The sequence below is a fragment of the Hemicordylus capensis genome, chromosome 3 (genome assembly GCF_027244095.1).
Source record: "Hemicordylus capensis ecotype Gifberg chromosome 3, rHemCap1.1.pri, whole genome shotgun sequence".
Taxonomy (NCBI): Eukaryota; Metazoa; Chordata; class Lepidosauria; order Squamata; family Cordylidae; genus Hemicordylus; species Hemicordylus capensis.
Window position 1 is genome coordinate 219,510,061 of NC_069659.1, and position 20,641 is coordinate 219,530,701.

Consider the following 20,641-nt stretch of genomic DNA (forward strand, 5'->3'; position numbering starts at 1 on the left):
TTTCTGGCCATTCAGCAACCCCAAACGGGTGGATTTTAGCCTATTTCTGTACTGTGGAAAGAGGGTCTAAGCTCCCCTGCACATATGTGAACTTACAGGTGCTGGGACTGGATAATAAGGGGCCCCTGTACTTTTATTCAGAACGGAGCTGGATTAGAGCAAAACAAAGCTGCCCAAAATACACTGCTTCAATTCAGAGCAAATTTGGCATGTGTAACTCTTTCCAACTGACTGAAGGGAAGGAATGTAGGGTAACCTTCCCCTCAGTAAATGAAGGCATGGACAGCAAAGTTACCAAATACATCAACATGTAATATGTAGAAGGGGAAGGAAGAAAAATCTTTGTCCCTACCTAAATTGTGTAGATGGATGCAAGTTTCCCTGCATTATACACTGCAGAAGTCAGCTGCAGCTATCATTTTGCAACACTGTGACTATTATACAAAGTGTGGCAGAGTTAGTGTACACCACTGTTTCAGTAATTGTTCCCAACAATATATAACTGATCTCCACTAAAAAGGCAACTTCATGTAAAGATGAGGCCATCTTTTATTCACAGCAACAGTTTAATGAAAATACTTTGCATTAACAAATATTAGATAAATGAGACAGAGCCTGTTTGGGTTAATTTACCACACGGTAGTTTAGAAGTAGAGGTCACCTTAATTTTCATTACTCATTTTAAAATACTAACCTCAGCCATTTTAAGTGTGCAAAGCCATGTTTCAATACATGGCTCAAACAGCATTTAAGGAATCCACTGGTTTTAGAATACACTTGTGACAGTTGCACCCTTTTGCTGAAGGCCTAAGCTGTACAGCTTTTAGCAGTTCAGATTAGTCAAAGCACACTTATCCTGACCCAAACACACTTTTGTCAAGATCAGAGCTCATCAGAAATGTCTCTACAGCCAGTGGTATTAAGGTTTCCTTCTTTACCCAGAACACCTAAAGCGATTTAATCTAGTACATTTCACCGTAATTTGTATGAAGTTGAGGAAAATGGAAATTAAACACTGCTAATGAAGAGCAATGTTAACACCTTGCATTTGGCAGTGTGCTTCAATATCGATGCAAAACAATCTTCATCTACTCCTGTCAATTTCAAACCCACTTCCTACATTAGTTAAACTGGCACCACAGTTACTGAGAGAGCTCACTGATCTGTTTGGCATATGGCCTGTCTCCTCTTAAATTCATGGATGTTTAAACTCTTTCAGCCAGTTTGTATAAAATACACAGCTATGGAACACAATTGTTGTATTAGCCAGAGATCAGTTTAAGTGTCAGTTAAATACATTTACAACCATGAGCTTTTGGAAAGAAAGAATGAGCAGGGCAGCTTTTTGCTAGTAACTGCTTCTAGACTGGAGAAGACAACCCCTTAAGGAAGAACTCTGAAATGGCTGCTATGAACATGGGATTTCCCCCAACCCCCTCTCAATAAGGAAGCAAAAGTCCTTTTACTGTAGCCATAGCTCAGATGTCAGGAAGAGATTTCAAAGCACTGATTCCCCCAACTGCAAGGGGCTCCAAGTGAGAAGCCAAGGAAAGATCGTCATATCACCAGGCCCATGAGATGCATACAAGGGTACTGTTGCTTCCATGTAGTGGCAGTTGCCAACTTGCCATGACCCAACATTTTCTGCACCCACAGTTCAGCTACATGTAGTTTAAAAGTGAAGTTCAAGCTTTGGAAGAGGCAGACAAGACAAGTCAGACCAACTATAAATGCAGTAGGACTGCAGTCACTCAGTATGAATGTGCGGTGAACAGCAGAAAGGTGACTTGTTTCAAATGCTTCTAGTTTTCACATCTAGAGAAAATGCAATGAAGAATTAGAGAATTGCTGATACAACTTGGCACTTTCCCAGTACCTTGCAAGCTTAAATAAAGATACATTCAATCGTTGAATCTGTTTTGTAAGAGGTCCCGTTTTTGTGTTTCAAATTGGTCCTTTTATACTTTGTTCTTCAGCTTCAGGCACAGAGCCTCCCAAGCATATTGTCATTACTGCTACTAACAGACTGCACCCGCCCAAGTCTGAAGAGATCAATCTCAGAAGTGACTGGTAACAGTCCAGGTAGCCCTCCCAGTGGGAAATGAGAGGGTGCCTCTGCCATTCCTGAGGCATCCTGTTCCTTCACACGCAGTGCAAAGTAACACTTGCATAGGCCATCCAGTCTGTGTACTAAGCACACACAGTCACGATTCCCCTCCCTTTGTCAAGATTGTGGCCATAAGGGTGGGGAGAAGAGTCGCAAAGAGTATGGTTAGCAGAAGATGCACATGTGAGTTGTGGAACCACCAGGTCAAGGAGATCCCCTTGCCCAGAAAAATGAAACTGAGTGTGGCAGACAGTCTTATCTGGTTCTACCTGGATACGGGGGGGGGGGGAGGATGCTAGCTATCCAAGCGCCCTGCCCCACCAGTGTGCTTTGCAGCCATGACCCCTGGTTCTCCCCAGGAACAGAGCCTGTCTGCAGAGGCAAGCACTGAATCCCAGAGTGTCTCCCCCCTGCAGTTTGGTTACCTGGGATGCTCACAGGCTAGAGGAGCAGGCAGACTCATCCAGAGTTTTGAGGCCAAACTACAAGCAACATTAAACATGCAATTTGCCTCTGTGTTGGGGAGGTTGAACAAACAGCAACTACCAAGCGGCCCAAATCAGGATTGGTCTGTGGGGAGTGGGCATGTAGACCTTCCCTGCTATGATGCACTCAATGAAAATTGGCAAAAGCGGCTCTCTTTGGGACCACAGTTGTAGCTGAGGCTGCAGCCCAGTAGAAGAGAGTTAAGACTCACTCCCAGCAAGCAACGGTCTCCTACTCTCTCCCTCTCCCCTGCAGCTACTTAAGTTCATGCACAAACTGCATTCAATACATGTAATTTGCCCCTTCGACCAGAAGCTAGAATAGAAAATGGGTCTTTTAATACAAGATTTTTGCCAAGAGATTCCAGATGCATGCTAATATATACCTGTAAAGGAGTCTGGTACAGCCACTTTTCTTTATCTGCAGTCAGCTTCATACAGGCAAAGAGGTCACAGACTGTAGGAAGGCCATAGTCCTGAAAGGAAGGAGAGGGGTCCCATTAACTACCTCTACCGGGGGCCAGAGCCTTGTTACCTTAAGCCTGTATCTTTCATTAGGTACTGTCAGGCATCTTAAACATGTACTTCTTATCACAACATACACCTTTGAAGGAATTCAAATCATCTTACTTCAATCTGTTAAGACTGTCCGTAATTAAGACCTATACGTACGTGTGCTTTCTTTCGTAGCAGCCATTTATCTTCCACTGGAGGCTGGCTGGAGGTGTGTGTGTTCTTTGGAGACATCACCCAACTGTTTACATTCAGAGGGAGGTGGAATGGTTCCAGAAGCTCAAGAAGAGAGCTCTTGCAGTTCACTTCTGTGTTCTCCCTACTTGCCTTCTCACATGTGCTTGATGCTCTGTCCTCCGATTTGGCTAGCCAGGCTGACAACGGGATTTCAAGCAGTTCTTTCAGTGGTTCTATAATCTTCTCAGGGTTGTCTTGTTTTGTTGCAACAGTGGCCAGTTCATCCACTAGTTGTCGGGAAGGATGAAGCCAGATATTCAAGGCAGCTTTAGACTGCTCAGGGACTGGGCTAGGTGTCTGTCCTATTGGCATGCCGTTTTTATCCTTGCCTTCTTTCCTAAGAAGCCACTTGCACAGAGCTTCTTTCTCACAGCTTTCATCACACACACACTCTGAAAAGCTAGAGCATGGCTCATTAGCTTTGCATACATCTTCTACTTTGAAAGAGGGCTGCAGAAGCCAGGCATCGTTGGTGGACAACTTCTTTACCTCTAGGTGTTCATTGAGGCACTTAAGATTCCCAAGATTTTCTATCTCTATACCCTTGGCTTGATTGCCACAACAATTATTGCATGATTCAGCTTTGGGGAGCCAATCACTGATATTATATTCCTCCCTAAAAGGCTTAAACACCCATTTCTCATCTGAAGCACCATTCTTGTCTTCCAATTCAGGAGAAGTAAGTAGCCAGTCGGAAAGATCCATCTCTTCTTGCTCCAGAAATTCCAATTCCTCTATCTTTTCAATGGAAAAGGCAGAGCTAGTTGTGGAAGTGGAACTCTTACGTCTGTGGAGGTCAATATTCTCAGGAACTTCTCTTTGTTGGTTCTGCAGGAGCCAGTTCTCCAGATCTTTCAGATTTCCCCATGCTTGGTCCAAGTAACACACTTTGGGAGACTTTATATCCTAAAAAAAAATTAAAAATAACCAATCATTTAATCAAACTGAGTAAGCATTTTCTGGGGGAAAGTTTAGCTACCAAGTGTTCTACCTTGCATCTCAGATACAATGAAACTTCTACCCACCAGCTACAACACTCTCTTCCCCAATTAACAAGACAACTATACCTGGTCTGTCTCAGGTTCACGGGTTTTCAAGAGCCAGTCCTCATGGTTGCTGCTGAAAGCGTATGGAGCACAGCGAGCACTTTCAGGTTTGCTTCCAAGAAGCCAGTCAGAGAGTGGGCATCCCAAGGTTCCATATGAAGGTTTCTGCTGGTATCACAAGAAGATGTTTTTCATGTTGCACAAGTGAATTCTGGTTAGCAGTCACCAAGAAGAAAAAACTCCCCCCCCCCCCGCCCGCAGTTGTTAAAGCACCATTATCTGCTGCCCCTTATGAAGAAAATCCTCTCATTTGTATAGTAGAATACTTTGGGAATATAACACAGTCCTACAATACCTTTGGCTGAGAATTCTCAGCTACACTCAGCATGCTTAAGAAGTTAAACTTGTACTCAAGTGTGCAATCCAGTGAACCATGCCTACCACAGAGGGCTGAAGCAAAGCCAGAAACCAGAAGGAGGTGCTCACCAGCACTTCCTCGTGTTCTTCTGCCACCATTTAATCAAGTTTGCAGGAGACCATTTTTACTCTACCTGTTTGTGTTTGGCCTTCCCAGGGTCGTTCGGTCCACCAATCCATGGGACACAGTCATCTTTGTCAGAAGTTTGCTATTAAAAATAAAAGAGAATCACAATTAGACTTTCCAGTTGTCACTATTTGATATAGTGTATTTTTCAGCTGTGTAAACTTGTATTGTTCTGCTAAAATGGCAAGCTGGTAGCCTTATTACACCAAATAAGCACAGAATTCTGATGTGGCCTAAAACCCTGCTGCTAGTTCTATGAGCTAAAGGGACTTTTCTCTTACTTTTACTCAAACAGAAGCTCCCTATGCAATACAGCAAACTGCTTTTGAAACTGAGGCGGGGTTTCAAAAGCAGTTTGCAATGGAGCCTAGGGAGGAGTGTCAGCTTTTCAAAGGAAAAAAATTCCAGCAAGCTAATAGCAGGCACTAGTATGAGCTTGAACAATGCTGGCTACTGATTATAAGCTTCAAGGTGACAACTATATGGCATAAACCCCATTACTCATGAGAAAACCCTTACCTGTGCCATTGTTGAAATGGAGCCAAAAGAGGTGATGGCCTGACGAAGGAATGTCACATCTGCCTCAAAGTTCAGGATGGAAGTTTCTTCTGGCTGTAGAGCTAAACTGCCCAGTCTGTGAGGAAACACAAGTGCATGTTGGGAAGAAAGGATCAACTAATCAAAAATAAGATGGATCATTAATAGAGGAGAACTCTTGCCCCAAGCTGAACAAGTCACTCTCAAATAGATTCGGTTAAGTGGATCTTACAGATCTTTTTGCAAAGCACTGAAAACTAAAACTCAACTTTAAATTATCTATTTTGAGCTGCAAAGGGTGGGGGATGCCTCTCCGGGGCTTTTAAGGATCCATTAATCATCATCAAATTCAAGCCAAACCTGAACCATAGTTCAGAGAGGTTTTGAGTACTGGAACTGAACCCAAATCTAAGATTTCCTGGTTTCACTAAACCTGAACCAAACTCCTAACACACAAAAAGAAACTGGCTTAATAAATCAGGCACCCTGAGGTTCTTTGAGAGGTAATGAGGGCTCTTGCTCCTTCTGCACTTGGAAAAACTAGATTTCCCCAGTGAGCCATCTGAAAAGAAAAAGGGGAAGAGCAAGAGAGAGACTGGAAGAAAGCCGAGACTGGTGCTAGAGTAGAGGCTTGCCCATCCACAGCTGCTGAACACCAAGACCTCCGTGCAGAAACTGGAATGAGCTGCACTGGAAGCTTTGTGTGTTTTGACAACTCGGTAGTTCCTCCTTGTTGCCATTCTACCATTCACCCGAAACGGGATATTTTCTTGGTTCATTGTTTTCTTAATCTTGCTGCATGCATTTTTTTTAAGTTTTAAAAAATTCAAAGTTAAACAATTCAATATAACTTAGGAACGTAGGAAGCTGCCTTATACCAAGTCAGACCATTGGTCTATCTAGCTCAGTATTGTCCACACAGACTGGCAGCGGCTTCTCCAAGGTTGCAGGCAGGATTCTCTCTCAGCCCTATCTTGGAGATGCCAGGGAGGGAACTTGGAACCTTCTGCTCTTCCCAGAGTGGCTCCATCCCCTAAGGGGAATATCTTACAGTGCTCACATATCAAGTCTCCCATTCATATGCAACCAGGGCAGACCCTGCTTAGCTAAGGGGACAAGCCATGCTTGCTATCACAAGACTAGCTCTCCTCTTGAGAAACGTTTTTATAGAGTTGCACTGCAAGCAAAAATTTTGATATTATTCTGCATGAAACATATCTAAACTGGTTTAAAGTATCTGAACTGGTCACTGAACCACTTTTTAAAGTTAGTCTTAGACTGGAAACAGAACCAAATCCAAAGTTTTAATGGTTTCACTATCTGATCAAAACCCAGGCCCCGTGATAATCCATAAACAGAGATACATATTACCACGGCACTGGAAATGAAAGTCCCCCTGCCCTGCAGGGAGTCATAATTTTTAAAGCTAATGTTTTCAGAATAGGCAAGGGGAAAACAAAGAATTTGTCTCAACTTAGCTCCTATTAAGCTATGAACTTTTACAGAAAGAAAAGTGGTATGCAACATGATAGAACATAACAAACATATTTGGTTACAAACTACTTATATCACACTGAACAACAGTTCCAAATGCTGTAGGAGTGCTTACCTCTCCAAACATACTGAAATTTGATTTTCAAGGTCATTACTGTGAGGCTTCTCCAGCTGGTGGATAAGGCAACTGAACTGTCCCAACAACTGTTAAGTCAGACAAAAAGACCATGACTGATTTCACTAAGAACATCATGTGCTGACAGCAGTAGATATTTATTTATTTTATGTTTCCATTTTATATCCCACTCTTCCTCCAAGGAGCCCAGAGTGGTGTACTACATACTTAAGTTTCTCTTTCACAACAACCCTGTGAAGTAGGTTAGGCTGAGAGAGAAGTGACTGGCCCAGAGTCACCCAGCTAGTATCATGGCTGAATGGGGATTTGAACTCGGGTCTCCCGTCCAACACTCTAACCGCTACACCACGCTGGCTCTATATGGAGTTGTGTGATGTGAATCACAAGAAGCACAAGCTCAAGGCTTACTGAGACTCTGAATATATGCAGCAAACGTGTATACACTGACGCAGGCGTACAATTCAACCTTACCCAACAGAGTTGCTGTGCCTGTTGCTGCAAAGCTTCCTCCTTTAGTTGCTGAATGAGATCCACCTGCTCATGGAGCCAAACCTCACGGCTGCGCAAGCACTCCAAATGGCGACTTATGCAGCTATGAATCTGAGCTTTTACCTACAAGAGAAACAGCAGAGCCACTCAGTCTCTGTGACAAATTGTATTCAAACCATGCCGTGTTACAAAGAGATCACCAAGATCTTTAAAATACCCGCTATCCCTGGTTGTGGGGGCCACTCATTTGCAAGCCACATTTTTGCACCTCATGAAGTGGTTCCAGCACTGTGCTGTGGGCTCCCCCTTTGGGAGACAAGCTCTTAGGGAGAGATGGTATTCCGCCAGGAAGCATTCCACCCCCACCCCGCCACTGAATGCCCACTGGCAGATGACCCTCACTGATATACAGGGGGATTCTTTACTATTCGTGCAAGTGTGCGCGCACACACACTCACAAATTAAAATATAAATCAATCTTTAGATTGATTTAAGAGAATATTTTCTTCACCAAGAACCCCATCACCAATTGAAATCACCTGGAGAGGTTCGTCTACAGTTGCCACCAGCTCATCCGATGGCGAAACAGGGACAGTGCAACCCAGAGACTCTGGAATGTGCTCCCTGACAAAATAACAGCCTCCCCATCTCTGAACACTTTCAAGAAGTCTTTAAGAGACACTTTTTTTCACCCAAGCTTTTTAACTAGGCTTGTGGCTTTAAATTGCTTTAAGGTTTTTACATCTGTTTTAATTTGTGGGGGGTTTTTTTGTTGTTGTTGTAAACCACCAGAGACAGAAACTTGGGGCGGTATACAAATACAATAAAATACATAGATTTTTAAACATCACCGAGACTAACTTCAAGCAAGTTCTAAAAAACAACACATTTTAGGAAGATTAGTATGCTTTCTTGGCCTCCACCGAGTTCTACATGACTAGGCTAGTAGTGATAAAGTATTAGGACCTGTAAAGCAGGAACCACTGCAGTTTGTGTGATAAGCTCTAGTACTTCTGGAGAAGCATCAAGATGAATTCTTCACAAGCATGTTGAGCTTTTAAAAAAGAGAGAGAGAGTATATTTCAAATACCTCTCTCCAGTTGTCTTTAACTTGCTCTTCAGCATTGACAATTCTTGCAATTGCTGCTTCCAAGTCCTTCTTAGCCTGAAGACACTTGGCCAGGGGCTCCTTGCTGGAGCAGTTTCCAGTCCTTTCTTGGGGTGGGCTCATCCTTAGTCTAAAAACCAGAAAAACACAAAAGGCTATGCAGAGCATACCACCAATCAACATAGGAGGATAAAACTGGTAAAAGACACTGTGCAATGTTAACAGTACTGTTAGGACTAGCTTGACAGCCAATATCTGTACTCAGGCACCAATGACCCCATGCAAAAGATTGGCAGAAGGGACTGGAATTATTTTGGCCAAAGGAAGCGGTTTCGCCGTCTCAGCAGCTCCAGTTGCCAGACTAAGACTTATGGTCTCTGCTGGCCAGCTTGTGATTGTGAACCCCTGCTTGCAGCCTTCAGAAGCATTGTGCTGTTAGGCACAGAACTATGGCAGATGTACACACAGCTAGCAGCCTTTGAAGGTGACTTGTGGTCTCAATCATTATGGGGAGTGAGCAAAGAAGGAACAACACAGACAAGCTAATCAGCTATTCTCCCAATTAAGCGCAAGGCCCATGAAGCCATATGCCAGAATCCTCATTAGATTCCTACTGTACACCCAGGCTTTGCTCAGATACAACATTTACAGCAAGTAATGCTTGTGGCCAATGATTATTTGTCCCAGTTCTTCATGTGCTTCTCTGCAATTCCTGAATCAATGTTTACTTGCAACATTTCCTCCGAAGACACATATCTGGGACATTCCAAGAGTCAACTTCTACAATCAGAAGGCTCACATGATACATTTTGCTGAACTGCAGTACTTCAGATCGCAGGGGGAGGAAAAAATCATTTGTATGTTTTCCCCATATTAAAGCAAACCTTCTGCCCAATTGCAATTTCTGGAAACAGTTCTCTCCGAAATGGAGAACTATGTTTAGTTTCATGGAGGTACAGACAAGAAGGTCAAAAGTCCCTGAAAGAGTGAGCCGGAAAAGAGAGAAAAAGGAAGGGCAGAAGATTGGAAAATATGAGCCAAGGCTAGAGGGAAAGGTCTGGTCATTGCAATCCAAACCCTGACATGGCCCCATTTCCTACAGCCAGGGTTGCACAACTTCAGCCCTCTGGCTGTTGTCAGAGTTCAACTCCCATCATGCCCAGCAAGAGTAGCCAACTGTCCAGGATGAAGGGAGTTGGAGTCCAACAACAGCTGGAAGGCCAGAGTTGTGCAGGCCTGCTTGCAGCTTTAGTAACACCTGTTATACTTTTCAGTGCTCTTAAAACAAACTGAGTTTCTAGAGAAATAAAAGCCAAGAAGATCCTTAAGTACTGCTAAATTTCCCCACAGTTATATTCCACGCTCCACAGGCCATTTGTACGGTTCCATTTGTGCTAATTAACTCTAGTCCAATCCATTTCTTGTTATGCATTTGCTTTTCATCTTAGAAGCAAGAGCAGAGAGGTGCTGATGCAGGAACTATTCATCCCAATATTCAACATACAAAACTTGAACTTGCCATAATTAAGAAACCTGTGATGTGTGCCAGTGTGCAATACATTACAGGATTTATGGGCCCTCTCTATGCTAACAGCATTCTATTCAATCCTACAAGTTCTGCAGAAAATCTAGACCCCAGCTTTGTTCCTCAAGTTGACTTCTATAGTTAAGATTCAGCCATTGCCTTTCCCCCCCTAGAAAATTGCACCCACCCACCCCCAGACACGAGCAGAATGCGATTACCGAAACCGCAGTCTCAGCGCGTGCACACCTGCTCTCTGGGGGAGTTTTGAAACCCAGAGGCTTCTGTAGACACTGTGCATCACCAATCGGCGATTCAGAGCAGCCACCGCGAAATGGAACTAAGCAACTTTCGCAGCCCAGTCCGAGGAAAGTAGATCCAACGAGATCTAGGAGGCCGACTCCCAGCAGCACAGGGCAAAGCCTGCAGCCACTGAACATGGGTTCTGGAATTCAAACAGGCACGTTTATTCGGGAGGCGAGCCGGGTTTAATTCAACCCAGGGAGCGCGCCCAAGACTGCAGCCGTAGCCCACCTGCCCTGCCAAGCCGATAGCCTGCATACCTTGCTGGCTGCCTGCCTGTCTTCTCGCAAGGACGAGCTGCCGCCGCTGCTGAGCAACCTTCTGCAGCACAAGATAGCTAATCGGCAGGGGCGCAGGCTGCTTTAAGCAGAGGCGCCGGGCCCGCCCCCCGCCGGGCCCCTTCTAAGCCGCCACAGCGGGGACTCGGCCTTGCACGTTTGCAGGGGGCGGAGCGGGCGGCCGGGAGGGGGCGGAGGCGGAAGGAGCAGAGAGGAAACTCCCCAGCAACTCCCGCGGCGGAAGAGACCGAGCCCTCATTCCGAGGGGCGGGGGCGGGAGGAGAAGGAAACGAGACGCCCGCTGGGCAGAGGAGCCGAGCCCCCCTCTCTGCTGCCGAGGGACTTTGGCCCAAGGCGGCGGCTGCTCTTATGCGCCTGCCCCTCTTCAGGGTCTCCTCGCCCTGGTTTGCGCAAGAAGGCTCACGGCCGACAAAGGGGCCTGCAAAAGGCGGACTGTCCCCACAACCAGCCTGAGCCAGGCTGAGCGCCCTTCAAGCCAGCCCTCGCCCTTGGCGTCTGCAGAGGGAGGAGGGGCCCCCCGAGTTGCTGGCGGGGGGCGGGGGGCGGGGGGGGAGCCTGGGCTCTTCAGGAGCACTTTTGAATGCTAATAGGGGATGTCAAGAAGAGAGACCCCTTGCAAATCGAAAACCCTCTCAGAGGAGAGAGAGCCTGTAGCCCAGACGACCTGGCTGCACTAGCTTTCTACTGGCAGAGAGCTAGCTGACCGTAGAGGAGCATTCAAGAGCAGTGGCCAACACACTGCACAGGCTAATCGGTGATGTTTCCGAACCGCCAGGGCTGCTGCATGTGTGAAAGCCAGCCTCAGCAGCGTGGCAGGAGAGCCTGCTTGTGCAACTACTTGTGTGCACAGGCACTTGCACAGCGCTGCTTCCAACTGAAAATAGCTGCCCAATAACACCGCTAGGCCCGGCTTTCATGCACACAGTAGGATCGAAAAACATTAGCATTATCTTGCACAATGTGTCAACTGGTGACCCGAAGTGGTTCCAGGCATTCAGACATCTCTACGTGCAGCAACACGAAGTGGTAAAACCACCTCAGTGTGCCCCACTTTTTAAAAAGATATTTCAGTCAGTCAAGAACTTTATTTCACAAGCCACTGTTGGGAAACAAGATGCTTGATTGCGTCCTGCAAGGCTGCTGAAATACAACAAGCTCTCCCCTGAAGAATGTTGAATAGTACAACACATTACAATCTGCTGACTGATGCACTTCACAGTTTGATAAAGACATTCCTACATTCAGCGCACACACCACAACAAAATGCAACAGCAAGTCTGATCTCAAGTACACCTGAAAGGCCCATGGGACGCAATAGGGCTTGCTTCGGCTCAATAGCAGAACCCCCTGGCATAGCCCACTAAAGGAATCTCAGCTGTTGGGCTATGGCTCTTCAGAGGGAATCAGACAGTTTATGGAAGACAAGTATGTCAATGGCCACTTGTTGCAAGTCAGTGGTATGGAACCTCCAGATTCAGAAGCCATTGGGCACCAAATACCAGTTGGGAAGCAACAGCAGGAGAGCCCAGTTGCCTTCATGCCCTGCTTATGGGCTGCCAAGGGCACCTGGCTGGCCCCTATGGGAAACTTGACTTAATGGCCCTTTGGGCTGATCCCATAGGCTCTTATATTCTTAGCCAGTATTGGGCCAGTTGGACCTCATACAAAGTATAAACTGTTCCACAAAAAACACATAAGGCTGCAAAGCTTTAGAATGCTTTCCCTCAAACTACTTAGTTCAGCAATGTCTCTAGACAAATGTAGTAAACACCAGACACTGGATACAGCAAGTGAGAAGCCTAGCTTTTCACAATTTGTACCTAGCTAGCCAAGCCCATCAAGGTTTCATTCTCCTTTATACTGCTGCAGTTAAACAGCAACAACAAAAAGCAAACCAGTAGTTCAAACTTCAGATCAGCTACCTAAGTGATCACCACAAACAAGAGCTAAACAATTCAACACGTTGTGGTTTTCAACTGGCACATGGATATAAGAACTAACCCCAAACTGAGTATCATCTACATGAAGGAGGGAGGATGGCTGTTTTGTAAGACTTTCCTAAACATTCCTAGCTAATGCAGAAGACTTGTTCAGTTGTTTTGTGCTAACCCGAGTAGTAAAAATCTACATTCGGTTATTGTTAAATGTTTGTAGTTGCCTCAAAAATGCTCAGTGAATGCAGTTGTTGATGATCTTCCAAGACACAAAACCTTGAAGAAGACTCTTGCCAGAAATGCTTAGAAAATGCTTACAAAATGGCAATCCTCCCTTCTTAATGCAGGTGTTCAGTTGGCTCATTCCACTTTTAGTTCCTATATCCATGTGCCAGTTGAAAACCACAAGACCACAACATGTTGCTACTTCCACTGTATCTCTTACATAAGATGTCATGCTTCATCCAAATATAGACTAATGTGCAAGATCATCACTACTTATTCTGTTTAAAGAAATGCATACTGCTAGATTAAGGGCGAACAATTAGATAGATTAGCCTATCAGATGTTTTCTCAAAACAGGCAAAAAAAAGTACCAGCCCCATGTATTCAAGAAAGCTTTTGATTTCAAAATCTACCCATGTATCCAGTCCTATACATGTTTCCTCCAAACTAAGTTTGCAATGGCATCTCATCTGAAGTAAGTATGCACTGAATTACAGCCTTAACGGAACTTTATGTTACCACCACATCTGAATGAAGCACAGAAAAGTATACTTCATTATGGCATAGGGATCCTGCCAAATTAAGAGAGCCCCATGTTAGTTCATTCCATTACAACTGAATATAAACACATGGACTATGCGGGGAGGTGGGGTGGAATTTGAAGTTTGTAAAAAGATAACAATTTTGTTGAGTTAAACTTGCAATAGCCCCATTACACATGTAAGTTAGGAGATACTTCAGTCCAGTGTTTCCTCTAAGGCATGTAATGCACACATTTTGGAGGGATGTCCGCTCAGTTAATTTTAGGCTCAGGTTGAATCAGGAAGGCCCCATTCTGAATGTGCACACACTCTTAATGCGGCCACCCAGAACAAACCTCATTCTGTATAGAGATTGAAAACATTAGTGGAACCAGCATTCTGTCTTACAGGAATTCCCAGATGTTGTGTACTAAAACTCCCATAATCTCCAGCCAAAGGCTATTGCAGATGGGGATGCCCGAGGTTGTAGTGAACAACATCGGGGAATCCCTGTTAGAGGGAACACTGCCACAGTCATCAAGCAATATGAAGTCATGAAACATCCCCCAATTATATAACTACCAGATAATCTGCTACTCCCTCATGACATGGGGACAGATGTCTTGTTCTCTCAACTTGCATTCTTTAAGTTGCCTTGCCTTATAAAATAATTAACACCGCTTCTTCACCACCACCACCACTCACACATCTGTATGAACTGCCCATCCCAATGCAGGACACTGGAGAGAAATTCCCAGTTCTAAGGCTTAGAATACATTCCCATAACTCATCCTCGTATCCCCACTGCCCTATGGTCCTAGAACAAACAGCTGTATGTATGTATGTAAGTAAGTAAATAAATAAATAGATGGGGGGGGGCTTATCCTACTTTATTTCACTATGGCTCTCCTCTTGCAAAATTCTGTTCCAGTCAATGGGAAGACACCTGTGTAAACTTACCTCTTCATAAAACAAAATTAGAGCAATCTCTTAAACTGTCTGCATCCCTAAGAGTTTTATATTCACATAATGAAATCTGGTGTGCTTTCTAATCCTGTCTTTATAAGCTGCTGACTACAACAACCAATAGGCAGTTGTCCCTGGAAGTTGCCCCTGGAAGAAGAATGGAAGCTCAAGACAAGAGCAACCATCGGGATAGGGCTAGAACCAGGAGAAGGACTTATGAGGGCAGGATAGGTCAAGGTGTTTCTGGGGCTTACCTTGAAGGACACAGCGCTTTCTCTGATCAATGCACAGTGCTCCGATTGAATACATATCCCAGGTTTGACACTCAGAGGTACTGGGCCAAAAAGCTAGCTGTACATATTAGAGACAGAGGCTCTGTGGACATCTGTTGTGCAAAAAGGCACTGGAAGGTACCTAAACTCCATCATATGTCAACACAAGAGGAACTGCCCCTCTTGCAAGTTTATGTTCCCATTTTCACAGGAAACATTTTCAAATAAAGTCAAACACAACAATAATAATGCAAGGATCACCTCAGCTGCTTTTCCTTGTTTTGGAACCATGTAGTGACACAAGACCAAAATTACGAGTTCAGCAACATTCCACCCCCCACCAAAAATGCTTAGCAAGAGGCAGCTTACAGCAGCCCTAAAAGGTCCCCCTCACTCCAAAGTAATTAATGGAAACCATGAATAGCTAAGAAAGGCTGCGGTCCAAAAAAACAAACAAAACCCATCAAGATGCATGTTCCATTTGTTTCATTACAGGAGTTCCAAGAAATGCAGTTGGGTTCCATGTCCTTTAGTATCAGAGTATACTGTGGCTTCACAAGCAAAACCATACAAGTTTTGCACACCCACACATTTTACAACCAATCTGCTCACACACACTTATTGCAGTCAGTTGTGGCCTTGAAGAGCAGAGAAACTTAACCAGTAGTGACTTTTGCCATAAGCAAACAAGCAAGTGGCTGCTTACAAGCAAGAAAATGTGCCCTGCTCCAAACTGCTTACAGATCAACTAAACATTCCAGATATAAGAAGTGTTTGCTTTTGACAGGGTCCAAGGGTCTTTTTATGCTGGTGTTGGTTTTATTATTGCTGCTGCTATGTCCCCCCTGCCCCCGCCAATTGCTGTAAATTGCCAATTGCCATTATTTTACTGTTTTGTCACCAAGTTTTTACAAAGAAACACAGCATAAACCTTTCTAAATAAAATATGATAGCAAAATAAAGTTGGGTCAGAAAATAATCTAGAATTTCACTCTTAACTTGCTCCAATATTTTCTAAGGAACGAAAAGTGTCCGCTCACAGCTAGCACAGGCATACTTCATTGGAGGGCATGGGATGGGACTACATCCCCACTGGACTAATGGAGCATTTGTGGAGAGGGGACACCTAGGGGGCTCACTCATGATGCAATGTGAAATAAAAGCACATCATGTTATCGTGTTGCTCCTCTGGGATTATTTTTAAAGCATAACTTTTCTTCTAACAAATTGTTAAGAAGCTGTAAATCCCATACCTTCAAAATATGTGGTATCTAAATGGTGTCATGACCACATTCTTTGTACACTCATAAACATAAGATTATGTTCTTATCACATCGTCAGCAGGTCACCTACTTTATGACTGCCAGTTTTCCATTGTGTGTTTCTATTAAGAGATTAAGTGGAGGAACACAACTCTTCTATTTTGACTATCTTTCCTTTTAATCCAAAACAAGAGAAGAGAAAATATCAAACATAAACAAGTGAGAGCTACAACATAAGGCCTCAGGAATCACTATCAAAAATCCAAAGGCCTCACCTCAAACCACATATTTTCCAAAAACAGAACTCCCTTATGTTCCAAAAACAGAACTCCTCATAACTTTCAGTAAACATTTAGCATTTAATTGACACAGTGCACTTATTGTCTTCTTTTGCCCCCACACTAGAACATGGAGAAGTGTACCCAGTAAGCTGATGCAATTTTAAGTTATTCTTCATTAAATCCGCAGGCATATGAATTTAAGGATCAGGGTCCAAAGAGCCACTCAGGCACATGCAAGCAGTATTTTAGCATGAACAGCAGAGCTCCCCTACTTCCCTAACCACAGCCCATCTCCCAAGCAGGGGCTGAAAATTCTGTCTATGCTCCGTAATCCCACATGTAGTGTGGTGAGGTAGCAAGAATCTACTATCTGCGACTCTGACTACTGTGTGGTCTGAGATATTGTCATTCAGACAAATTGTGCTGCTAAAAAGTGGTAGAACTATGCCAGCTAGTACAGTCTCAACTCAGAGTTAAACTCTGTCCCCTTGTACTCATTTATGTCACACAGGGAATAATAATGTTGTGACTGCACACACCAGTGAAGTCTTGTGATCTTTTACAGGAAATCCCCACTCATGTTCCATGACACAGATACACTAAGTGACACTGTTGGTGGCTTCATAGCTTTGATTCTACTTTTAAGCCATCTTTTCTTTATACAACAGAGACTCTCAAGCTCTCAGTTCCTACTTGCAACATCCCAAAGCTCTTCACTACTCAGACAGCAACATGCTTTTTCCATCTGCAGCTCCCACAATTAGTCCTCTAAAGAATTCCTCCAAAAGAAAGGAGAACATAGAAGGCTTTAGAAGCCAAAGGACAAGAGGAAATTTTAAGAAATCAAGATCACCAAGTGCAAGACAGGAAAGGATGAAAAAGAAAGAGATAAAAGAGGAGACAGCAAAACCATCTGAGACAAGGAGAAAGAGCTGTCAGGACAGCAGAGGGTCAAGCAGAGCAGGGAAAGATGCTTAACCCTGCTCCAGTTATTGCTGCCATTGCTTTTGCAACAAAACGTATGCATCTATCATTTCTTTCCATTGCCTCCTAATTCTTCAGAACAGGAGCTAAAGGTAGCCACCTTCCTAAAGCCCATGTAAATAAAATAATATTTTGGTGTCAGAAGAAGTCCATTTATCTAGTAAAGGAGTCTAGCATATGTCTTCTGTATCAATTAGTGATTATTCTTGTCCACCACTAGTCCAAATGCAAAGTATTTTCATCACTTTCACATATGAAAGAAATGCAACTGCTTTCTAGATAGCATTCCATTCAGTGGTAAATCAATCAAGGCTATAGATCAATCCAGATTTCAACCATGCACCAGAAGTGGGTGGTTTTCTTTTGTGAACATGCCTGAAGAAAGTACAGTGATATCTTCTTAATCATCTTTGAAAGTGGTTTACTTCTCATTTTGGTTGTCTTACAAGCCCAGTTTCAGAGTTAGGCAACGGGCAGTTTTAACACATGGAAGCACGAGTCTTCCTTATGTGAAAGGTAGCAAACTCAATTATTCACAAGATGAGGGACTGAATCAATACAACACACCAAGACGGATATACTGGGGATGGAAAGAGGGGGAAGAGAAGGACCACACAGTTTCTTGGAATTTCTCCCTTCAATTGAAAAAGATAATCCATAGGGAAAAATTTTTTAAATTACACGAAAAAATATTTAACTGGAATCAGAAAAGGTTTTTCCAAAGAAAGTACAGCAAGAGTCACACTGCTTTGCAGCAGTGTCTTAGTGAGTAATGGTAAAACAAGACAGTTAAGAATTAACAGATAAAGTAGCTAAGATTAGCTAAGAGTCAGAAACATTCGGAAAGTCTGGTCATTTTCACTCGATTTCCATGATTATTATTATTTAAAGTAGGATAAAAGTGCTACAACAATCCAACCAGACATCTGTCTTCCAAGGATTTAAACAGGATGCCTAAACATGTGCCTCACATTCTCCCAATGAAGCGTTTAACTTGGACTCCACCATGCCCCACGTTCATGTTTTGTGTGCTCTGGACTGAGGGCCCCTTAGCCCTGTGCGGTAAAAGGCCACCAGTTTCCCCATAACGGCGATGGGGGAGGGTAGGACTGGGGACTGTCCAGGAGTCCGCGCTCTGAACCCAGATGGGGCTCGCAGTGGCATATGAGAGCCAGGACACGTGGCACCTAACTGCAAATTAATAGCTGCCGTTCTCCCCATGTCCTCTTATATAACCCAGAAAGGACTCCCTCCCTGGGCCCGGTTAATCCAACTCGCACGATGGCCGGGAGCCAGCGCCCTGCCGCCGCCGCCGCCGCCGCCGGGGGGAAGGAGGAGGAGGAGGAAGCGGCGAAGGCCTCGGCCCGCCGTGCTAGCTCCACAACAGGCTCCTCGAGGCCGCAGCTTCCACGCTCTGACTCACCGAGTGACCTGTCCTGTAGGCAACGATGGGCACAAAACGAAGCAAAGACCCCCAGCGACACGATGCCAGGCAAGTAACACCGACTCACCGCAAGAAGCTGGGGGCGGAAGAGGGGAGGGCAAGGAAGGGCAAGAACTCTCGCGAGATTGCCCCCCTAGGCTCCTCTCAGACCATAGATTTCAGATCATGGTTCTCGGCCGCCCCCTTCCGTGGGTCGGGGGCATCGCGGTAGCCACAGAAGACCCGGAAAGCAAACCCAGACATGCGCAATCGCACCTTTCGAAGCCTCTGCCCACAGGCAATAGCTGGCTAAACCCCTCTCCTTCCTTTTTTCACTCCGGGCTCCGGCAAGTGGTGGCGAGAGCGGGCGGGCAGTTCAAAGGAGATAGCACCACCGAGGACTCTTCGGCGGGGAGGATACCTTTGGCTCACAGAGATAAGAACTGGGGGTTTGTACCCCGCATTGACAACTCTGAGATGTAAAACTTTTCCTGGTGTCTGAAGATGATACTATTACTGCTGCTACTACACATCTGTATACTGGTTTTTCAAAGTTCTCAAGGTGGTTTACATAGAAATGCAAAGATTAAATAAGATATCACTTGGGCAATACTATGAACAGTTTGAAGAAGCAGCTTTTATTTGGACTCACACAAGCCAAGCTCTAGAGGCCTAGTTTTTCTTCTCTAGGCTGCCTGCAAAACCTGGCCTGGATTGTCCTCCTACACTACACAGTTAAAGTAAAGTGTGCCGTCGAGTGGGTGTCTACAGGAGAGGTTTACCATCGCCATCTCCCGCACAGTGTGAGATGATGCCTTTCAGCACCTTCCTATACTCATTTACAGCTACCAACAAAACTGGACTTCCAAACACTACTACAGCAGGGCTGCACAACTTTGGTCCTCCTGCAGATGGCCTACAACTCCCATGATTCCTGACTTGGCCACTGTGGCTGGGGATTGTGGGAACTGTAGTACAAAAACAGCTGGAGGGCTGGAGTTGTGCCGCCCTGTGCTACTGCAACGGTCACACAACCTTGGAGAAGTGGCTTTTGTTTGTTTACAATAGTACTATTTCTCTACCTCACTTAGGAAGATGCGAGCTAGAATTGAAATCCAGATCTCATGAGTGGCAGATGCAATCTGGAGACTTTTGCATTATATGAGTATATGCAGTTCAAATTGCCTGTTTTCAAATCAAAAGTGGATTTTACAGCTTAAGGTATAGTATTTAATTACACAGCATCCATGTTCTTTATGGATGCCCTTTGCCTTAAGGCTTGAGGGTCGATGTTGCAATAAATTTGTCACATTAACATATTTGTTACAATCTTAAACCTATTTCCAAGTTAACAAAATCAAGACAGGGATGCAAAACTGTTACCTGGTGACAGTGGTGTGTGTAGTAGTGGGTAGAGCACTGGGATTTAGAGACTTGGGTTAAAATCTCCAATCCGGTGTGAAGCTTACTAGCGAGTCTTGGGATAAATCACCACATTTCAGGTGTTTTACACAATAAAATAGGGTAACTCCCATAGATGTCACTCTGAATTCCTTGGAGCAAGAGTGAACTATCTGATGAGAAAAAATAGAAGCAAGGAGGAGACTGCAGATGGATTTGCAATACTAATTCAATGAAGGAGTCATTTTCTAAACAAGTTTCAACAAGTCATACTCCTATGCATGTCTGGCAACATCGAGATCAGCACCCCCTGCTTCTTCTCATCCTCTTTCTTGGGACAAAAGGACAGAGGAATTGAGCAAACCTATTCTTTTTCTCTGGTCCCAGTGCTATTGAGAGGGAGATCATAAGAATGGCCTTGCTGCATTGCAACGAACATCCACCTACTCCAGCATTCTTCTCCATCAATGGGAACCTCATTCCACTGGGGAAGTTTGCACTCAGAGCATGAAGGAGAGAACCATCTTTATCGCATTCAAGCAGGCAGAGTAG

General features: G+C 44.5%; 1 protein-coding gene across 5 annotated transcripts; it reads right to left on the minus strand.

Moving 5' to 3' along the window:
- Window positions 1-531: 531 nt before the first annotated feature.
- On the minus strand, window positions 532-18,854 carry NCOA4 (nuclear receptor coactivator 4). 5 transcript variants are annotated; one of them, XM_053310875.1, is made up of 11 exons: window positions 10,782-10,993; window positions 10,468-10,663; window positions 8,679-8,826; window positions 7,571-7,711; window positions 7,079-7,167; window positions 5,452-5,566; window positions 4,940-5,014; window positions 4,410-4,556; window positions 3,265-4,248; window positions 2,979-3,068; window positions 532-1,815 (listed from the first exon to the last, which is right to left on the minus strand). In XM_053310875.1, the coding sequence occupies exons 2-11, from the start codon at window positions 10,656-10,658 to the stop codon at window positions 1,810-1,812; spliced, it is 1,986 nt and encodes a 661-aa protein (XP_053166850.1). In that variant the 5' UTR covers window positions 10,659-10,663; window positions 10,782-10,993; the 3' UTR covers window positions 532-1,809. The 5 variants fall into 5 exon arrangements, with proteins under 5 accessions (XP_053166850.1, XP_053166851.1, XP_053166852.1 ...); XM_053310876.1 differs by having other exon boundaries at window positions 4,410-4,553; window positions 10,782-10,992; XM_053310877.1 differs by lacking the exons at window positions 10,468-10,663; window positions 10,782-10,993 and adding an exon at window positions 18,689-18,854.
- Between the last annotated feature and the right edge of the window lie 1,787 nt (window positions 18,855-20,641).